The sequence below is a fragment of the Haemorhous mexicanus genome, chromosome 30 (assembly GCF_027477595.1).
Source record: "Haemorhous mexicanus isolate bHaeMex1 chromosome 30, bHaeMex1.pri, whole genome shotgun sequence".
In the NCBI taxonomy this organism is placed as follows: domain Eukaryota; kingdom Metazoa; phylum Chordata; class Aves; order Passeriformes; family Fringillidae; genus Haemorhous; species Haemorhous mexicanus.
The window spans coordinates 2769872-2791154 of record NC_082370.1 but is presented as its reverse complement, the minus strand read 5'-3'; the positions used below and the strand labels follow the sequence as shown (position 1 = coordinate 2791154).

The following is a 21283-nucleotide window of genomic DNA, read 5'->3' as shown; positions in this document are numbered from 1 at the left end:
GGCAGCACTTGTGTCATCCTGGTGAAGTTCAGCACCTTTCCAGGACCTTTGTGTCTCTAGACATACCAAATGTTTTTTTGATCAACAGTGACAAATATTTTTCCCGGTGTGGTTGTGGTTTGGCATTGTCTGGTTTGAGAGCCATGGTTTTTTCCTCTTTGTAGGGCAGTTTTGGGAAGCGTTCAGACAGCCCCTCAGCCACTGCTGATGCTGATGCCTCAGATGTGCAGTCAGTGGACTCCAGCTTATCCAGGAGAGGAACTGGAACAAGTAAAAAAGACACTGTTTGTCAGGTAACTGGTGATATTGGGAAGTGGTAGATACTGAGTATGTATCTCCTATTTCTGTTAGTTCTGATAATTTGACCTCTCAGATAAAATATCCAGATGTTTAGGAGTTTTTATGCTCTGAAAATGATTCATATTAAATGATTCCTAAGCCATCCTGCAGGCCAGAAAGCTCAGCAGCTGGAAGGTGGTGTCTAATCCATACCTGCCAGCATGAATAGGAAAACTAGATGCCATTTTCTGTTCCATTTGAAAATTCCAGATGGTTGGTCAGGATAGGACAAAGTGAGAATTTTTCAGTATTAAAAAAAAAATAAAATCCTGGGATGTTCTGTCCAGTTCCCTGGTCAGTAGTAAAGGACCTGAAGAACAAGAGCAGCTTGTTACCTGAGACAGGGAGGAGGGCAGATGGATGCTGTGGTGCCCCTCCTGTCTCTGTCTTGTTACCCCAGAGCAAGGTGCAGTGAGTGCTGAGTTTGTCCTCGCCCTGAGGCTTGCCAGGTTCAGTTCTCCTGCCTTACCCTAATTCTGAAGCAATTGCAGGCAGTTCCTGCTCTTAGCACCTGGCAGTCCCTGGTGTGTCAGGGTGCCCTGTTCCCTGCTGAGCTCTCTGCCTGTTGCAGATCTGTGAGAGCTCTGGCGAGTCGCTGCTGGCCTGCGAGGGCGAGTGCTGCAGCATGTTCCACCTGGAGTGTCTCGGCCTGAAGGCCATGCCTGAGGAGAAGTTCATCTGCACCGAGTGTAAGAATGGTGAGTGTGTTCCTGTGCCTGGAAAACTGGGAGGGATTTCCCCCTTTGCTCAAGAGCCACGTTCTGGTCAGAGCAAACCAAGGTGGTGCTTTCCAAGGGTTTCTGCGTTAAGTTTGGGTTGTTTTGCTGCTTTTTTAACCTCTGAGACCAGAGTCTCATTTTCCATTTAGCAAGTGCCTTGTAAGAAAAAAAAAAAATTAGCTGCTTAGGGTTTTACTTGGAATAAGAGATTTTTATGTGAGCAGCCACTCCAGTGTTACTGTGGATCACAATAGCCACCCAGCCTGTTGGGTGGGAAGGATCCTGTATTGCTCACAGTCTGTTGGCTTCAGAATTTGTTTGGACAATATCTGTATGTCAGAGTGTGGGGGTTTCAGTTGTGGGTTTCTCTAGGTCTGGATTGAAGGCGCTTGAGACAGTAGTTCATGTTCAGACTCAAGCGTTTATTATTTCTGATCAGTAAAACAGTCTCACTGCTGTGAGTTTGGCAGCTTTTCATTAGAAGGCACAAAATGGCCAGCAATCCCTTGTCACAAGGGCTTTTAAGACTAAACTATCCAATTAAGAACTGACACCTGGATTATTTTCCCTTTTAACCCAATAACTGATCCCACTGAGCCTGCAATGGGGACTTTTCTGCCCAATTACAAAATGCACCCAAACCCATGGAGAAGAGGGAAGAAGAGGCATGAAGAAGAAAGCCTATGTCCTCCATCTTGCTTCCATCCACAACATCCTAAAAATCCCAAAACCTAAATTTCTCATCAAGTGGCACACCTACACTGCTCTCTATAATCTATTTCACACTTTTGTGGGTTCCAGTCCATCTTGAAGTCCAGGAAACTTTCTCCATGAATGAGGGTCAAAGTCAGTGCTCTCCTGGGGGACAGGTTTCCTGCGAGCCCTGGGTTTCCACATCAGAGTTGGCCTTTACAGTTGGCATTCCTTATTCCTTCTCTTCCAAGGAGAGCACACGTGCTTTTCCTGCAAGCTGCCTGGCAAGGACGTGAAGCGCTGCTCTGTCAGCACCTGTGGGAAGTTCTACCACGAGTCCTGTGTGCGCAAGTTTGCCACGGCCCTGTTCGAGTCGCGCGGCTTCCGCTGCCCGCAGCACTGCTGCACCGCCTGCTCCATGGACAAGGACATGCACAAAGCCAGCAAAGGTGAGGCCAGGCACAGGCATGTGCCCCCTGTTGACAAAACTGTCCTTTGTGCCCTTGTAGGAGTGACAAAACTATCCTTTGTCCCCTTGAAGGAGTGACAAAACTATCCTTTGTCCCCTTGAAGGAGTGACAAAACTATCCTTTGTCCCCTTAAAAAGGAAAGAAGCCCCGAGGTTTCTCTGCTCACTTAGGTGAAGACATCTCACAGGGCTTGGGGGGCTTCACCTCAAACTTAAGGATAACTAATTGCACAGAAGCCAAAAAGTCTTGTATAGGAATGTGCTCCCTGTTGATGGGGTGACAAAACTATCCTTTGTCCCCTTAAAAAGGAAAGAAGCCCTGAAGTTTCTCTCCTCACTTAGGTGAAGACTTCTCACAGGACCTGGGGGGCTTCACCTCAAACTTAAGGATAACTAATTGCACAGAAGCCAAAAAGTCTTGTATAGGAATGTGCTCCCTGTTGATGGGGTGACAAAACTATCCTTTGTCCCCTTAAAAAGGAAAGAAGCCCCGAGGTTTCTCTGCTCACTTAGGTGAAGACATCTCACAGGACCTGGGGGGCTTCACCTCATTGCACAGAAGCCAAAAAGTCTTGTATAGGAATGTGCTCCCTGTTGATGGGGTGACAAAACTATTTTTTGTCCCCTTAAAAAGGAAAGAAGCCCCGAAGTTTCTCTGCTCACTTAGATGAAGACATCTCACAGGACTTGGGGGGCTTCACCTCAAACTTAAGGATAACTAATTGCACAGAAGCCAAAAAGTCTTGTATAGGAATGTGCTCCCTGTTGACGGGGTGACAAAACTATCCTTTGTCCCCTTAAAAAGGAAAGAAGCCCCGAGGTTTCTCTGCTCACTTAGATGAAGACATCTCACAGGGCTTGGGGGGCTTCACCTCAAACTTAAGGATAACTAATTGCACAGAAGCCAAAAAGTCTTGTATAGGAATGTGCTCCCTGTTGATGGGGTGACAAAACTATTTTTTGTCCCCTTAAAAAGGAAATAAGCCCAGAAGTTTCTCTCCTCAATTAGGTGAAAAGACATCTCATAGAGAACTGAGAGAATTCACCTCAAACTTAAGGATAGCTAATTGGACAGGAGCCAAAAAGTCCCACCTGGGCAATTTACTAGAAAAAGAAGAGAACAAAAAAACTAACTGCTTTTGTGAGGTGTTTTACCAGGGGCAAGGACCTCTTGCACCTGCGTGGTGTTTGTGAGGGTCCCCAGGACGAGGTGAGAGATGAGAATCTGACTCCATGTCCTGCCCTGAGCTCTGGCTGTCCCCAGGGGTGTGTTGCAGCTGAGTGGTGCTAGCCCTGGGTGTCTTTGCTGTTTCCTGAGCAGGTCGCATGGCGAGATGTCTGCGCTGCCCCGTGGCCTATCACTCTGGAGACGGCTGCATCGCTGCAGGAAGCTTGTTTGTGTCATCCCACATCCTCATCTGTAGTAACCATTCCAAAAGGACTCACTCCTCATCAGCTGTAAATGTAGGCTTTTGTTTCGTTTGTGCAAGAGGTGAGACACTTGGTTTTTCCCTGTTTATAGTTCTGTTGTCATTTGTGTAGTTTAGTGATAAAAATAGTGTTTCATGAGGAACTCCTCCCTTAGGGCTTGCTGGGGTTAAATGCTGCCTGGGATTTTTTATGTAATTTTATTTAATTTTATTTTATTTTGGTCAGCAGTTCTTATGAGGTTCAGCTTGCTGTGTTGGTCCATTTGATAGCCAGAAGCAGCACTAGGTACTCAGGCCCACTTGTTCTGCCAGTAGGGAAAAGCAGATCCCAATCCCCCCATTCCAGCCTTTTCATGCTGAGAATGGCTGCTGTGTTGTTAATCACTGTATTAAGCAGGAGGAGATTGTTTCACTGCTACAAACTTAAAACTGTCTAAGTTTTAAGGCTAAAAGGTGGGATTCACTCATGAACTTGAATAACTCCATTTATAACTGCCTTCACATTTGAGAACTTTGAAAGAAAACCTTTAGCAGTACTGTATGAGCAGGTTTCATGCTGAGCTTTTCCATGTGTCAGAGTTCTTTTTTTTTCTTTTTAACTTTGTTCCCCACTTGTTACTTTTATGGTTCTTCAGTCACCAGGGTTCTGCCAGAGAGCAGCTGAAAAAAATGTCAGTGCAGCAGTTACTTTGGTCTCAAGATTCAAAAGTACCATTATTCTGTTGGAATAATACTAATGCATACTTTCTACAGAATGCCAGCAGTTTATATTTTCTGTGGTCTCTGCAGCAGTTTTGAGAGTCACTAATAGGGAAATGAAAGTGAGCTGGATCCTGAAGTTACTTGTTTTCATTTGTGTTCATTCAGGTGGAAGTTTAGTTTGGCTTGACTTTGCAAGAGCAGAGGAATAGTTACACATCTCAGAATGACAAGAAATGCAGAAGGAATTTTTCATGCTTTTTTTTCTTTTTCTTCCTTCCACTTTACATTTGTTTAGTAATTCTCTTTATACCTGAATCTGGCTCCATCAGAGATGAAACTGCACAAGTCTGTATTTTCTCCTGGCAATCTAAATAACCTCTTGTGCCCTGGCAGATAGAATTCCCTGTCCTGTGTATTCACCAGATCTTAATTAGGAGAACTTGAACATTCCAAACCATTGCCACTGCCTGAATCCTCTGTGTCTTAGAGAGCTCTGTACTTGTTCCTCTAGAGCATTCTTGTGGGGCTTGTGTCCACCAGGCCTGGCTGGAATCAGGAGCCAGGGTGCTGAGGACAGTACCTGGGGCAGGAGCACTGAGCCACCTGCTCAGAAAGAAACGAGGAACTGAATGCTTCAGAAATCCTTGGACTTCTCTGTGAGAATTTAATTAGTGCTGATTTAATTAGTGTTAGTTGCTATCAGAAGCAGAGACTTTGTGTTTAGTTGCAGTTACTGAAGTGAGAAATGTAGATGAGAGACAATCTGTAAGATATACAAACTTGCTTAGAGTGAGGTACTTGAAATACAAGATATTTAAAGACCTCTTATTCAGCACCCTGCAATAACTGCAGTCAGCATGGTGCAGTTCACCTCGTTGCATGTGTAGGTTCCCTTGTTTTAGGAATCCTTCCAATGATGCATGACCCCAGTCTTCTTACAGCAGTGCTTTAGGCACCATCCAAGAGCTTCTGTCCAGCCCTCAGCTGTGTGTCCCCCAGGGGAAGAGCTGGGGGCTCTCTTGGTAGCTCATCTTTCCTGTTTCTTTGGGGCTCAGTTGCTCTGCTCTTGCCATGAGCTGCTGGCCAAGTGCTTCTGCTCTGCAGCTCTGGGCTCTCAGCTGGGCTGCCTGGCTCTTTGGAGTAAGGAGGAAAAGCTCTTCTTGGTGCAGGACAGAGAATTGCAAAGGCCTGGGATGGAGTTATGTAGGGAGCTGAGTGCTGGACTGTTCTGGAGCAGCCCTGGGAGGGCTGGGTGGGGGAGCTTCACCACCACGGCCTAGGGCAGAACCTCCATCTGTGCATCCCCCTTGGTGCCTTGCAGAACACTGACCTCCTCCTTGCTTTCCAGCACAATTACAGAGGCAAAGCACTTCTGTAGGCAAGATCTCAGGGATAGATTGTAGGGAGTGGGACAGTGAGTTCTCATTCCCAGCATCTGTTCCATCTGTAGCCCCAGCTCAGAGCACGGCCCAGCTGCAGTGACCATCACCCCAGGTCTGCAGAGGAGCTTCCTTTTGCCCTGTGGGAAGGAGAAGGGATCCTATGGATTCAAACTTTATTGCTTTTCTTGTGCTTTTCTAGAAGGGTAAAAAACCAATTGAAATTCCACTTAGAAGCAGCTTATTTCATTGCAAGATTTCCAGTTAAGTTTGAGTCTCTCCAGCACAACCTCTTTGTTAGCACAGACACTTTGTCAGGCTTTCCTTTTTCTTCATTTTATCCTTTTTTCATTCCCACATAACGCATCAGAGGTGTTCATTGGGTGTATTTGGTTTTTCCTTCATGGAATCATGGGTAGTTTCATTGCAACTCATCTCTTTCTGTTTGTTTCGTATAGGGCTGGTAGTGCAGGACCATTCAGACCCCCTGTTCAGTTCCTATGCCTATAAGTCCCACTACCTACTGAATGAGTCAAATCGTGCTGAGTTGATGAAATTACCTATGATTCCTCCTCCTTCGTCAGCTTCCAAAAAGAAATGTGAGAAAGGTAACCAAAATAGTTTCTTTCTCTTTAATTTACTTTCACTTTTTCTATTTTTTCTCTCTAAATCAACGGAGAAATGTCTGCTTGTCCCCTGACACTGACTGCTTTCAGTGACCTTCACTCATGGTTTTTGTGAGCCTGTGTTCATGTTGTTGGCAATTTTTTTTTTTTTTTAATTATAAAAGGGCTTAAAATAATTGCTGTCACTAAATTCTCCTTGGAAGAGATTTGGTCACTCTGTCTGGCCTGGGCTGTTCCAGGTTCAGGGAGCTGTTTGCACAGCAATGTGAAGAGGAGGCAGATGGATCTCGATATTGTTGCAGTTCATTATTTACCTGGATGATGTAAAACCACTTCTTAAACTGATTGGAAGCAGAGAGGGACGTGCTGCTTTGGACCTTGTGCAGGTCCTGAGAGGAGAGAGGGTGTTTGGGGCTGGATAAGGGTGGGTGCTGTGTCCCTTTTGGAAGGTGCCAGAGCAGGAGGGCAGGGAGGTTTGACCTGAGTGTGCCCCATGGGCCTCGTGTCCCACCTCCACCACTGAGCCCCATGCCTGTCCCCTCCCATGGGGATGGGTCCTTGCCACAGCCAGGCTGGGACCCTGCAGGGACCCCGCAGCTCAGGGACCCCTCCTGCTGCTGAGGGGCTGAGGGGCAGTTCCTGCTGCCAAGGGGGTGAGGCTCTCTGGATCCCTGGGGACAGTTCCTGGTGCCAAGGGGGCTGAGGGCCAGTTTCTGCTGCTGAGGGACAGAGGGACAGTTCCTGTTTCCAAGGGGACTGAGGCTCTCCAGATCCCTGGGGGCAGTTGCTGCTGCCAAGGGGACTGAGGCTCTCTGGATCCCTGGGGGCAGTTCCTGCTGCCAAAGGGAATGAGGCTCTCTGGATCCCTGGGGGCAGTTCCTGCTGCCAAGGGGACTGAGGCTCTCCAGATCCCTGGGAGCAGTTCCTGCTGCTGAAGGGGCTCTCTGGATCCCTGGGGGCAGTTCCTGCTGCTGCAGGGGTGAGGCTCTCCAGATCCCTGGGGGCAGTTCCTGCTGCTGAAGGGGCTCTCTGGATCCCTGGGGGCAGTTCCTGCTGCTGAAGGGGTGAGGCTCTCCAGATCCCTGGGGGCAGTTCCTGCTGCCAAGGGGACTGAGGCTCTCCAGATCCCTGGGGGCAGTTCCTGCTGCTGAAGGGGTGAGGCTCTCCAGATCCCTGGGGGCAGTTCCTGCTGCTGCAGGGGTGAGGCTCTCTGGATCCTGGGGGCAGTTCCTGCTGCCAAGGGAACTGAGGCTCTCCAGATCCCTGGGAGCAGTTCCTGCTGCCAAGGGAACTGAGGCTCTCCAGATCCCTGGGGGCAGTTCCTGCTGCTGCAGGGGTGAGGCTCTCCAGATCCCTGGGGGCAGTTCCTGCTGCTGAAGGGGTGAGGCTCTCTGGATCCTGGGGGCAGTTCCTGCTGCCAGTTCCTCCCCAGACCCCTGTGGGGCAGTTCCTGCTGTCTGTGTGCAATGCTCAGCTCTGGTATTTCATTCCCCACAGAGCTTTGGTTCCCCGGGAGCGTTCAGAGCCGGTGCCCCATTTCCCAGCCCAAGTTAGGTCGCTGTCAGCGTTGTGAGATCAATGGCTTGCAGTAGTCCTGTAATTCCTGAAAACAAGAATTATTTTGAGCCCTGTGCTTAGCTTGAGCCATACCTGCCTAATGCATCCCGAGAGCAATGTTGGGTTTTTTCTTGCTTAGCATTGACAGTTTTGTGTTTGATTTTGTTTGATTTTTGCATCTCTTGGCATTTTCTCATCTTGGATAATGTTTCAGTAATTTGTCTGTATTTCCTCTGAAATTACATTTACAAAAAATTCTTCAAAAACTTCATTATGGGTTTGGGAGCTCTGGAGGATCCATGTGACTGGATTTTACTGGTTTTAGCAGAGGAAATACAGTGTTGGTCATGCAACTGAATTGTTTAAGGAATGCTTATTGTAACATGCAATGATCAATTAATGCAATGATATTTTGGGAAGTCTATAGGTGAACAAGATTTTCTGATAAAGGTTTGAAAGTGACTATTCACACTTCTTTTGACACTGTGGTTGAAAATTGGTTTGAATACTCTCAAATCTCTCCCAGATTTTCCATCTGGGACACAAAATCTTGTTAATTTTTAAATATATATACATATAAGAACATGTATATATATTTTATATACCTACATGTATAAAATATTACAGTATGTGTAATGTATCAAGTCATCTTACATGAGCTGCTTTGCTGAGGGTGGCTTAGAGATGTGCTGTGGCTCTCCACATGTAACACATCACCCAAAAAATAACTTTTGCCCAAATTAGTGTAAACTTCAGAAATTCATGTGAACCCCAGTGCTGAGGTTCCCTCTGTGCACCAGGAATTTTTGGGATGGGGACAACTCGTGTGTGTCTCATTCTGCTTTATGTACTGGGCTTATCCTGGTAAACTTTTTGTGGAATAAACACACAGTTATTACAACTCCTCTTCCTGTCCTTGCAGCAGAAAAGTATTGATCAACCTATAGGCTATGGGGTTGGTGCTCGCTAATGATTGCTGGGGATTCAGTCAGAGCAATGTTGATTGAAAAGGATTCTTTAAACATGTGGAGTTTTGTGGTTGCTTTGGCCATCACCAGAGCACTAAAAGCTGGTAGCACTGTTGCCAGCTGCAGTGCTTCCCTTGGCAATGGTGCTGCTCCTGCCAGCTCACCTCGTGTTTGAGTCCTCAGCTGCTTTTTTGTCTGATGCAGTCCCAGCTTAGATTAAGCCCTGCACAGTCCTTTTTAACCAACATTGTTAAGCTTGACTTGATCCCTTTCATTTGCCATTTTTCTGTGGGGCAGTGGGAATCCGGAGCGGATGATCTAAAATGAATGTCAATTGCTGTGCACGGGGGGGAGCAATCCTGACTTCTACAAACCAAGCAGGGCTTCTTTGTTTCAAGGTGGCAAACTGTTGTGCTGTGAGTCGTGCCCAGCTTCCTTCCACCCCGAGTGTCTCAGCATAGAAATGCCTGAGGGATGCTGGAATTGCAATGACTGTAAAGCTGGCAAGAAGCTGCGGTACAAGCAGATCGTTTGGGTCAAGCTTGGGAATTACAGGCAAGTTCACCTTTTGGGGTTCTAATGCTTTGGATGTTTTAATACACTCTGGAATTGCAGGAAGATAAAGCAGCTCAGTCATCGTGAACGAGAGTTAGACATACAGTAATTCCTCTGCTTGGGGTCAGACATGGATGTCACCCTTGAAATGCAATGCTCCTGCTTCTCCCAGGCAGTGCTGGACTCTGGATTGCACACACCTTTGCTCTGCAGAGTGTGGTCAGGATGTGGGAAAGCAGGGGCAGCCAGAGCCCAGCTGTCCTTGCTGGTGTTTGCTTTAGTCAGCTGCAGCAATACAGGTGTTTGCAGGTGGTCCTGGATGCCCACTGTCAGGCCATGGATATTCTTAGAAGGCTTTCCCAGAATTTGAAGTAAGAACATTGCTTGTGTTTTGCATGGAGCTTCCCAGGCACTGCCAGCAGGAGCCTTGGCTGCATGAGGGAGGAATTCATTTCCTTGAGGAAGGAAAACTGGCTTTTATTTCTCCATCCCATGAGGGAAACTGGGAAGCTCTGGTTCAGGGAACTTACATTCTTCTTTTCTCTCCTACTCTGCAGGTGGTGGCCAGCAGAGATCTGCAATCCCAGGTCTGTGCCTCTCAACATACAGGGCCTCAAACATGATATCGGGGACTTCCCAGTATTTTTCTTTGGTTCACATGACTACTATTGGGTACACCAGGGCAGAGTTTTCCCTTATGTTGAAGGAGATAAAAGCTTTGCTGAGGGGCAAACTAGTATTAACAAGACCTTCAAGAAAGGTAAAATCAAACAAAGTTTATAGTGGTTTATGACAAAAATTCCACGTGTTTGTGTCTCCATCACCACTTAACCTGCATGGGAATATTATGTGACTAGTGTTCTGTGTTCACGTGAAATCCAAGCATTGTGTTGATCCCTTGACTGCAGATAAAAATGTGTTTAAGTGCCTACTCATTGTGTGTTGTTGTGGACCAGTTCAGTGCTTCCACAAATGGGGGAATGTTGAGATCTGGGGCTCTGCTGCATGGGATCATTGTTCAGTGTGTTGGTACCTGCTGAAAGTACCTGCTGATAAATTCATGATAAATTGCAATAACTAATTTTAACTTGTCTTTTTTGTTAATAAAGTTCTGTTCCTAGTCTTAAAGAAAGAAATTAAATAGATACATGTACATGTACATATTTGATTAGCAGCAGCTGGGAGTGATTGCTTTCTATTCTGAATTCTTTGCACAGCACTTGAAGAAGCAGCAAAGCGTTTCCAGGAACTGAAAGCACAAAGAGAAAGCAAAGAGGCATTGGAAATTGAAAGGAATTCAAGGAAGCCTCCGCCCTATAAACACATTAAAGTGAGTTGGCCTCTTTCTATTTTATTTTTATTCTGTGTGTGAGGAAGTTGCCCTGTGCATGAGTAAGGATGCCTAGAGAAGGTGTGACTGCCCACTCCTTGGCAGTTCAAGGATGGGTTGGGTGGGGATCAGAGCAACCTGATCTAGTGGAAGATGTCCCTGCCCATGGCAGAGGTTGGGCTGGATATTCTTTAAGGTCCCTTCCAACTCACACTGTTGTGTGACTCTAAGTTATGTACCAACACCAAAGTGTTCAACACTGGAAGCCTAAAGAAATCCATGTAAATAAATTTGCTGTTCTTTTCACTAATCTCTTGTTGTGTTTTACAGTACTGTAAAACACAGAATAAAATAATTTTTCTTTGCCTTTTTATGTCAGTTATGGACTCTGTGTTCCCAGTGCATTGTCTTTTCTGAAGGCGGCTTAGAGATGTGCTGTGGCTCTCCACATGTAACACATCACCCAAAATGTGAGCCAACCAAAATAACTTTTGCCCAAATTAGTGTAAACTTCAGAAATTCATGTGAACCCCAGTGCTGAGGTTCCCTCTGTGCACCAGGAATTTTTGGGATGGGGACAACTCGTGTGTGTCTCATTCTGCTTTATGTACTGGGCTTATCCTGGTAAACTTTTTTGTGGAATAAACACACAGTTATTACAACTCCTCTTCCTGTCCTTGCAGCAGAAAAGTATTGATCAGCCTATAGGCTGTGGGGTTGGTGCTTGCTAATGATTGCTGGGGATTCAGTCAGAGCAATGTTGATTGAAAAGGATTCTTTAAACATGTGGAGTTTTGTGGTTGCTTTGGCCATCACCAGAGCACTAAAAGCTGGTAGCACTGTTGCCAGCTGCAGCGCTTCCCTTGGCAATGGTGCTGCTCCTGCCAGCTCACCTCGTGTTTGAGTCCTTCATCCCTTGTTCTGCCCTTTGCTCCCCAGTCCAACAAGGTGATCGGGAAGGTGCAGATCCAGGTGGCCGACTGGAAACACAGAATAAAACCCAGAATAAAATAATTTTTCTTTGCCTTTTGGTGTCAGTTGGTGACTCTGTGTTCCCAGTGCATTGCCTTCATCCCTTGTTTTCCCTCTGCTCCCCAGTCCAACAAGGTGATCGGGAAGGTGCAGATCCAGGTGGCCAACTGGAAACACAGAATAAAACCCAGAATAAAATAATTTTTCTTTGCCTTTTGGTGTCAGTTGGTGACTCTGTGTTCCCAGTGCATTGCCTTCATCCCTTGTTCTGCCCTCTGCTCCCCAGTCCAACACGGTGATCGGGAAGGTGCAGATCCAGGTGGCCAACTGGAAACACAGAATAAAACCCAGAATAAAATAATTTTTCTTTGCCTTTTGGTGTCAGTTGGTGACTCTGTGTTCCCAGTGCATTGCCTTCATCCCTTGTTTTCCCTCTGCTCCCCAGTCCAACAAGGTGATCGGGAAGGTGCAGATCCAGGTGGCCGACTGGAAACACAGAATAAAACCCAGAATAAAATAGTTTTTCTTTGCCTTTTGGTGTCAGTTGGTGACTCTGTGTTCCCAGTGCATTGCCTTCATCTCTTGTTCTACCCTCTGCTCCCCAGTCCAACAAGGTGATTGGGAAGGTGCAGATCCAGTGGCCGACTGGAAACACAGAATAAAACACAGAATAAAATAATTTTTCTTTGCCTTTTGGTGTCAGTTGGTGACTCTGTGTTCTCAGTGCATTGCCTTCATCCCTTGTTCTGCCCTCTGCTCCCCAGTCCAACAAGGTGATCGGGAAGGTGCAGATCCAGGTGGCCGACCTGTCGGAGATCCCGCGCTGTAACTGCAAGCCGTCGGACGAGAACCCCTGCGGGCTGGAGTCAGAGTGCCTCAACAGGATGCTGCAGTACGAGTGCCACCCTCAGGTGTGCCCAGCTGGGGAGCGCTGCCAGAACCAGTGCTTCACCAAGAGGCTCTACCCCGACGCCGAGATCATCAAAACCGAGCGCCGCGGCTGGGGCCTCCGCACCAAGAGGAGCATCAAAAAGGTACGGGGTCGTATTTTCTGAAAAATCATCTTTGCCCAGGAGTTTTCTCCTGAGAAGTCTCAGAAAACAAATGTAAACAATAAGTATGTGATTGCTTTGGAATGTGGTCTAGAGGTTGCTTACCAACTGGTGTATCTTTGATTCATTCCATGCGAATTGTGTTGACTTAATGACCTGTCACAGCCAGCTGTGTTGGACTCTGGTCTGTCATGGGTTTTTATTATTCATTCTTTTCTAACCTTCTGATGTATCCTTTCTCTATCTTTAGTATAGTTTTAGTATGTAATTTCTTTTAATATCATATAATGTAAAATAATAAATCAACCTTCTAAGAACATGGAGTCAAATTCTCATCTCTCACCTCGTCCTGGAGACCTCACAACACAACAACCCCTGACGAAGCGAGGAGTGATGCATCTGACTCCATGTTCTTAGAAGGCTGATTTATTATTTTATGATCTATATTATATTAAAGAATACTAAACTAAACTATACTAAAGAATACAGGAAGGATACAGACAGAAGGCTAGCAAGATACTAATTGCAGCTCGTGACTCTCTCCCTAGAGTCCAACACAGCTTGGCCCCAGTTGGCCAATAAGTCAAAAACAATTCACATGAAACCAATGAAACAATCTCCAAACATGCTCCAAAGGAGCAAAACACAGGAGAAGTAATGAGATTATATTGTTTTCCTTTTTCTCTGAGGCTGCTCAGCTTCCCAGGAGCAAAGTCCTGGGCAAAGAGATTTTTCCAGAAAATATGACAGTGACAGTACAGTGAGCCAGGACAGGGCTGTGACAGTGAGCCAGGACAGGCTGTGACAGCCATCAGGGTGGGTCTGGGTGAAAGTATTGCACTTTTATTCTGCCTGGGTGTATTGCTAGGACAGCAATTACCTGGTGCATGTATTCACACTGTGCCTACCAGACCAGTGAAGTGTAACACTTTTTGTGATGATCAGAGTCTTTGTTATAGGAAATGCTTTTTTCTGTGCTGCTTCCTTTGATGATTGTTCTTAGGATGCAGAGATCACTTACTTTTGTTCTTCTTTGCAGGGTGAATTTGTGAATGAATATGTTGGGGAGCTGATTGACGAGGAGGAGTGCCGGCTGCGGATCAAACGTGCTCACGAGAACAGTGTCACCAATTTTTATATGCTAACTGTAACCAAGGTGAGTATTGTGTCTTGTTTGATAGCAAATGTTACACAGCAGCAGGAAAACTCTGCTTTGTAATTACTAAACCCATCTTTGTCTTTTTCCTTGAAGGACCGAATAATAGATGCTGGCCCAAAGGGGAACTACTCTCGTTTTATGAACCATAGTTGTAACCCAAACTGTGAAACACAGAAGTGGACAGTGAATGGTGACATTAGAGTTGGACTGTTTGCTCTTTGTGACATTCCTGCAGGTAAAAGGATGGCACTATTTGGCATGTTTGCTTTTGTCTTGCAGTGGCCAAGTTCCTCACTTAGAATCATGGCTTTTTCTTTGAAGTTATTCATACCAGTGAAGTGTTTAGGAACTTTTCATTCATTGGAGTGGAGATGATACTTAAGGTTCCAGTTTTAGCAGGGATCTCATGGTAACAAATGCTGATGAAATGTCATTGTCACAGGCCTGTCTTCCCTCAGTGAATTGTTTTTTTTACATTTCAGGAATGGAATTAACATTCAGTTACAACCTGGATTGCCTGGGCAATGGCAGGACTGAGTGTCCATGTGGGTGAATTGTTTTTCTTTACATTTCAGGAATGGAATTAACATTCAATTACAACCTGGATTGCCTGGGCAATGGCAGGACCGAGTGTCACTGCGGAGCAGAAAACTGCAGCGGCTTCCTGGGAGTGCGGCCCAAGGTACATGGATGGAACTGGAGCTTCTCCTCCCAAATCCAGAGATTCTCTAGGGCAAAGAGGGTTTGGGTTTATTTCACTCTCTAGCCTAATGCTTTCTACCCTTAGAAGTCTCCAAAGGTTCTATAGTCTGCCCTGCCATGCTGTTGTGTCTGGCAGGAAGTTAATTCAGAAACATCTGAATGAGCAATTCTGGCTTTTAGAGCTTAAAAACTATTTTAAATGGATCTCATTTAAGAAGAATTCATGCAAATAATAACCCAAAATTTACTTGAATGCTGGGTGTTTATAAGTGACTCTGTGTTGTGATTTTCTCCTTCTCAGACAGCATTTGCAACGGCAAATGAAGAGAAGGTGAAAAATGCAAAACTAAAGCAGAAGAAACGGAAAATAAAAACAGAACAGAAGCAGATGCATGAAGATAACTGTTTCCAGTGTGGAGATGGGGGAGAGCTGGTCATGTGTGATAAGAAGGACTGTCCCAAAGCATACCACCTCCTATGCCTTAACCTGACTCAACCACCTTTTGGTAAGAACAGTGGCTCCTCCTGCTCAACTTCTCCTTCCTGCTACAGGACAGCATTGGAGATGAAATGCAGCATTCATGTACATAACATAAAATACAGTGTTCACTTACATTAAATGCAGTATTCATTTGCACTAAGTGCACCAAATTTGCTTTTGTAATACCACTCACTTTTAGCAGTACATCAGATGACTGTTCCTAAATGGAACTGGTGGGCAGAGGCTTTGTCATACTTTTTAATGTTGCTCTTCTTCCTCTCCTTGAATCAATCAAACTTCCTCTTATTTTGATTGAAACATGAACATCAACTTTTTGCCTAAAAAATGCAGAACAGAACTGTGTTCAGGCAGATTCTTGTACATGAGAAGCAGAAGTAGTGGCTGATTTTTCTGAACTTTGTTTGCATTCATCTGAGCATGGAGTGAGGGTTAAAGGCCAGGGCTGTCTCCAAAGTGCACTAATTCCAGTTCCTTTCTCTCTCTCCTCCCCTCCTCAGGAAAGTGGGAATGTCCATGGCATCAGTGTGACATCTGTAGCAATCCTGCCGTGTCCTTCTGTGAGTTTTGCCCCCACTCCTTCTGCAAGGATCACGAGAAGGGAGCCCTGGTGCCGTCAGCGCTGGACGGCCGCCTCTGCTGCTCCGCGCACGACCCCAAATCTCCTGTGGCACCCGAGTACTGGAGCAAGATCAAGTGCAAATTGGAAGCACAGAATGCTGTGGAAGAGGCAAAGGAGTGAATTTGGTTAAAAACAAACACGGGAGGGGAGAAGAGGGGCAGCAGGCGATGAACTCAGAGTTTGCAGTGCCACACTCGGCTTTGTCCTCGCAGCCGTCACGTGTGAGCTGGAATGGGACCATTGACCTGAGCGAGAAGGACCAGGCAGTGGTGTTTGGTTTTTATTGTTTGGTCTTTCTTTTACCCTTGAATGTGCTACAGCAGCTCTTACTGTTGGAAACCAGGAGCGTCTTGGCCTTTGAAGAAAACCGTAAACCTTTTGACAGTGAAAAGAATATTCTGTTTAAAATAATGTTCTTTGAGTGTAGAAAGCAAAGCATAGCCACATATTTATTTATTTAATTTTGAAAGGGTGTTGAAGATCTGGCTTTGATCAGTCATCGTGTCTTTAAAAACAGCGAAGCCAACGTAACTTTTGTGTCTAGTTTATGGAAAGAGCAAAGCCTCTCCCCTCTGTAACACTGAGATGCCAAACAGACAGGTGTGGGTGTCAGACCAGGTGACTCTGCAATGCCTCTGTTCCAGTACTTATTGTTAAAGGCATTGGAGAAGGTAGGTTGTCTCTCATGTTTACTTATGAATATTATTGTGAAGCTTTTCCTGTGAGAAATCAGGTGTGTGACTTCTGGGAAGTGCTCGTAACACAAGGTCTGGCAGTGAGGAAGAAGTGGTGGTGCCTTGCTCCAGAGCTGTCTTAGGTGTTTGCAGACATGCAAAAATTCAGAGTTTAATTGCACAGTGGTCGTTTCTGTATCCCACCTATATTTTGGAAACCCTCCCAGGCAGGAGAGGCTCCCAACCTGAGTCAGAGCTGAAGACAGTCCTGCCAGTGGGCTCCTCACCTGGTTTGGTGGCAGTTACTGAGTGATTCTTCAGTCCTGCCTTCTCAGGCTCCCCTTGGCTTCAGGGAGACTTGGGCACGTGAGGGACCTGACCCATGTGCATGTTGGTTTCGATGGAGTGTTAATATTTTTTTGTTGAGAGACATCTTCTAACTTTAATCTTCATTGTTAATGGAGCTGAGGAACATCTCAGCACTTCCTCAGTGAACAGGGTATTTTGTGTCTGGGTAAGGGGCCATAACCCAGCAGCCAGCTGATGCCTCAGGAGATGGTTCTGTCTTGGATTCCCTCTGTTAATCAGACAGATTCCTTCAGTGAGGCTTTCATGTGGCTTATGTTGGCTCTTGCTCCAGAATTTTTTTAGAAAACCTATATTCCTCCATTTTTTTGTGCAAGGAGCCACAGGGCACTGGTGTCCCCAGGCTGGAGCTAGTTTAGGTGACTCTTCCTCCCCCAGCCCACAATCTCACCAAGCACTGTCCCCCCCTGCCCTGGTACAGCAAGTACTTCTGACTTGTGTATTGATAACAGCTGCTCCCTGCCAGCCTTTGCTCGTGGGTACTGAAAATAATCAAATGTTGCTGGCATCTGGCTGAACTGAGCCTTGGAATTAAGAACCTTGTCTCTGGAAAACTGCTTACACAAACCTGTGGGAACACGGAGACTTCTCAGATCAAGAAAAAGTCTGTGTGGAATTTAGACCATGTCTTGCCTCTGCCTGGTGTCCTCCTCATCCTCAAACTGGTGTCCAGGGGGAGTTTTTTGTGTGTGCAATCGGTGATGGATACACTACAGTCCCTGAGCAGCTGCTGTGCCCTGGACTCAGCCCAGAGCACCTGCCCACACCTCCCTTGGGGTGCCAGACCCCACAGGGCTGGGCCACTGCTGGGGCAGCAGCTTTGGGATCCCTAAAGCACTTCCTGCTGTGGGCCATGCTCCAGTCAGGGTCCAACACTAACCCTGCTGGAAAGCAGTGCTGGATTTTGGTATTTTTAAAGAAAAAATAAGGTACAAAAAGGATTTTATTTTTCTTAACGTTTTGTGTGGGAAATGTCTCTTTTTATGCTCTCATTGAGGATGTTTAACCTTCTCAGAAATTCCAAACACAGCTCTTGCTACCATGTCTGTAGGGCCTGAGGTGTTCACTTTATATTCTTTATTAGGCTTGATCATGTTCAGTGATTTTCTCTGAAGTCAGAGCATTCTGATATTGCAGCTATCAGCTGATATATTTTATATATATATATATGTATATGTATATATATATGTGTATATATATCAGATATGTTGCTGGTGCTGTGCTTCTGTGTGAGTGCCCCAACCTGCTCCATTCATTCCCTGTCCATGGTGACTTGCTGAGCACAGGGACGTGCTGTGGCAGCACCAGGACACCTTGGGAGCATTGGACAGGAGCCACAGACTGTCAGTGGCCACCCTGGCTGTGCCACAGTGCTGTGCCAGGACACAGAAGGCTTTAAACTTGTCAAATGCTGTGATGGAGGCTGCTGCTGCTCCTCCTGTGCCACTCGATGTCTTGGTTCACTTTGTGTTCAGACTTCTTAGAGATGCTTCTTTTTTCCACCAAAAAGTGATTCATAGCAGCCAGCAGCTGGGCTTGGACTCAGGAGGGAAAACAGGAGAGGTTGTTTAGTTTGTGAACAAAACTCTGAACTGAAGAGAAGGTGAGTCTTTCAAAAAAGCTTTAACATTGTTAGATGAGAACAGGCCAGTTCAGAGGATCTTGGTGACTGCAGGGGCTGTTCTGAGTGCCAGGCTCAGATGCTAAAATGTACATTTTAACCACGTCTTTGTAAGCTGAGTAACCAGAATGTAGTTGCTTAGTACAGCTCCTTTGTAGGGAAAAGATTGCACAGCTGTTCTAATGGATTGGCTTCAGCAGAGTGAGAGGCAGCTGCTGAATTAATTTGTGTGGGCTCCAAAATAAGGAATCTTGGATAGTTGGGTTATTTCATGCTGAGACCTAGGGGAAATCCACAGAACTGGTAATTTTGGTGGAGAATTGCAGTGTGCTGTCCCAGCACATTGTTTTTCCTTCATGGGAACACAGTGACATGTTTTTCACCTACTTTCTTGTTACATTTTTGGGGTGGCCCCACACTTCTGGTGACCTCCTGCCTCCAGCTCTGGCACCTGGGCAGTGCCTGGGCTGCCCTGCCCAGGGAACAGGTTTTGTGGTTTACTGGAGCTTCTCCTCTGCAGCTGCACCTGGGCACAGTGCAGGCATCCTGCAGCCTGTGGCCAGCTGAATTTAGGAGCAAGAATTCCACGATTCTGTGATTCCAGTGGTGCAGAGGCTGGTTCCACCATTCCTGAACACATTGTGCAAGCATTAGCTGTTGTAGCTGTCAAATTATTGTATAGACCTGTCCTGTCCATAGGCTGTTGAAGGTGTTTGCAGCTCGGGAAGGAAATTTCGTGGGCAAATCACCTTCTCTGGTCACCACATAGTCTTGGAGAATCAGTTCAAATGGAGTAATAGGGCTGGAATGTGGATTTTTGGCCTTTCTTCTAAAAAAACCCTTCTTTTATCTTAAATTTCAGGATAGAATGGGAAAGACACAATTACTAGACATAACTATCAATGAGCATAAAATCTGTATATATTGAAACTTGACAGAATTATGTGGGAGGGGAGGGGGGAGGGTGGGATGGGGGTGTCCGACGCTGGTACGGAGAAGTCACTTTAACATGGAAACCTCTGCCTCATTGAATTCAGGGTTTAATGTACTTGAAGCTCTGCAGTTCCTTTTACAGCTTTTTTTATTTATACATGATTTTTTTTGTATACTGCATTGAAAATGTCCTCGACTTCCCCTCCCCAAGTTCCTTCCTGCTCCCCTGTGCAGTGGATCCATGGCAAACGGGAGGGTTTGGGAGCAGCTGGCTCGGAGGTGTGTGCTCACCAGGTGTTGTGTGGGAGACAGCGACCTTGGAGCAGTGCTGTCCCTTTGCTTCCCATTCCCATCAGCTTTCCCCACCATTTTCTCTTTGTGTAGCAAAAACATTTGCACTTAAGATACACTCCTACACGTTGGATGTATTCCCAGTGTTGTTCTGAGGGAAAAAGGAGAAAGAGAAAAAGGCAAAACAGGAAGAAAAGAAAGGTTGTTTCCTGTGTTACTGTATTTCCCAGTGAGCAGCTCAGGTCTGTGTTCCCCTGGGAGGGGTCCTGCTGCTCCAGAGCGGGAGGTAGGGAGCTGGAACTGTGCTTTGTGTAGGGGATTTCTGTGCTTAATGTGAATAAAAAAGGGAAAACATGTATGAATTTGCCAAAGCCATTTACCACTCCCTGTGCCCCGGGGCTGTGCCCTCGCTGTGCCACCGCCAGCTCCAGGGGCAGGCAGCTGTGTGGGGTCCCTCTGGAGATGCCAGCTTTGTGGGGTCCCTCTGGAGATGCCAGCTTTGTGGGGTCCCTCTGGAGATGCCAGCTTTGTGGGGTCCCTCTGGAGATGCCAGCTGCCTGGGGTCCCTGGGAGCCCCCCACCTTGCAGTTCTCTCTCACTTTTGGGTCATAACCAGACTGAACGAACCCCTACAGGACGAACCCCTGTTCCAGGTGGATCTGTATCTCATTTTGGTGTCACTTTTCCAACAAGCCCCCAACAGGGTGATCCTGTCCCATCTGAGCCAGGGGTTGGGGGTTGCATTGGGGGTGCTCTGAGGACCCCAGCCCGTCTGTCTCCACGCGAGTGATGTTGCACAACACAGATCCCCGCGGATCCGTCTCCATCCCCACGTGCTCTGTAAGATGGACCTTTGTAGAGTCGTTATTTCTGTAGACTTTGTTTATCTGTAACAAACTTTGTAGATTCTGTGAAATGTTATTTTAACGAAATCACTCGAGTCTTTAATAGCAAAGCGTCGATATTCACCGGAGTTGGTCTTGGAAGAGTTTTTGGACGCAGATGCAGCCCTGGCACTACCGAGGAGTGTCTGATTCCACGGGGCATTACTGTATCATGACTTGATGTTGCCACATAGACTTTGAGATATCCAATATTTTGGGGGGTTTGTGTTGGCCTCTGTCCTCTTGCATAGTGTGAAGCCTGTAAAGCTGGTTCCCTGTACATAGATAGCTCCTGTCCTCTAGGTAGAGCGTATCGAGACTTGCCTGTAATATTTTAGCTTCTTACTGACTGTGTGTGATGGTAGAACATATAATTTTTGTACATTCTATTTACTGAGATGTTGCCTTTTTTTTTTTTTTTTTTAATTTTACAAATACTCTGGAATTCAGATGTGGTTTTTTGGGGTTTTGGTTTGGGGTTTTTTTTGTTTGTTTTCCTTTTTTTTTTTTCTTTTCTTTTTTTTTTTTTTTTTTTTCCCTTTTGCTTTTCCGCGAGGATTCCTTTGGAAAGGTTTTTAATGACATTCCACTGATCTGAAATTTTTTTGCTTGAGGTTGACTTCAATAAATCGTTCTGAATGTTCCAATGATGAGATGACTCAGTTCCGTCTCGGGGCGGGGCTGGGGGGGGGGTGGGGTTGGAATAACGGGACTCTCCACTCCGGTCCCTCCTCCGGGCCG

The 21283-nt window shown here is 46.1% G+C and overlaps 1 protein-coding gene across 23 annotated transcripts in view; it reads left to right on the top strand.

The window, feature by feature from the left end:
- The window catches only part of NSD3 (nuclear receptor binding SET domain protein 3), a 40822-nt gene extending 19630 nt beyond the window's left edge, over positions 1-21192 (top strand). For 8 of the 23 annotated variants that reach the window (XM_059870373.1, XM_059870363.1, XM_059870360.1 and 5 more), the window contains 15 exons: positions 165-293; positions 911-1037; positions 2003-2200; positions 3542-3712; positions 6190-6339; positions 7855-7911; positions 9281-9437; positions 9995-10197; positions 10655-10767; positions 12504-12773; positions 13831-13947; positions 14044-14185; positions 14526-14632; positions 14954-15158; positions 15652-21192. In XM_059870373.1, coding sequence (XP_059726356.1) covers positions 165-293; positions 911-1037; positions 2003-2200; positions 3542-3712; positions 6190-6339; positions 7855-7911; positions 9281-9437; positions 9995-10197; positions 10655-10767; positions 12504-12773; positions 13831-13947; positions 14044-14185; positions 14526-14632; positions 14954-15158; positions 15652-15893 — 2388 coding nt within the window. In that variant the 3' untranslated portion in view covers positions 15894-21192. The other 15 variants (XM_059870361.1, XM_059870362.1, XM_059870366.1 and 12 more) reach the window with 13 other exon arrangements.
- The last annotated feature ends 91 nt before the right edge of the window (positions 21193-21283 follow it).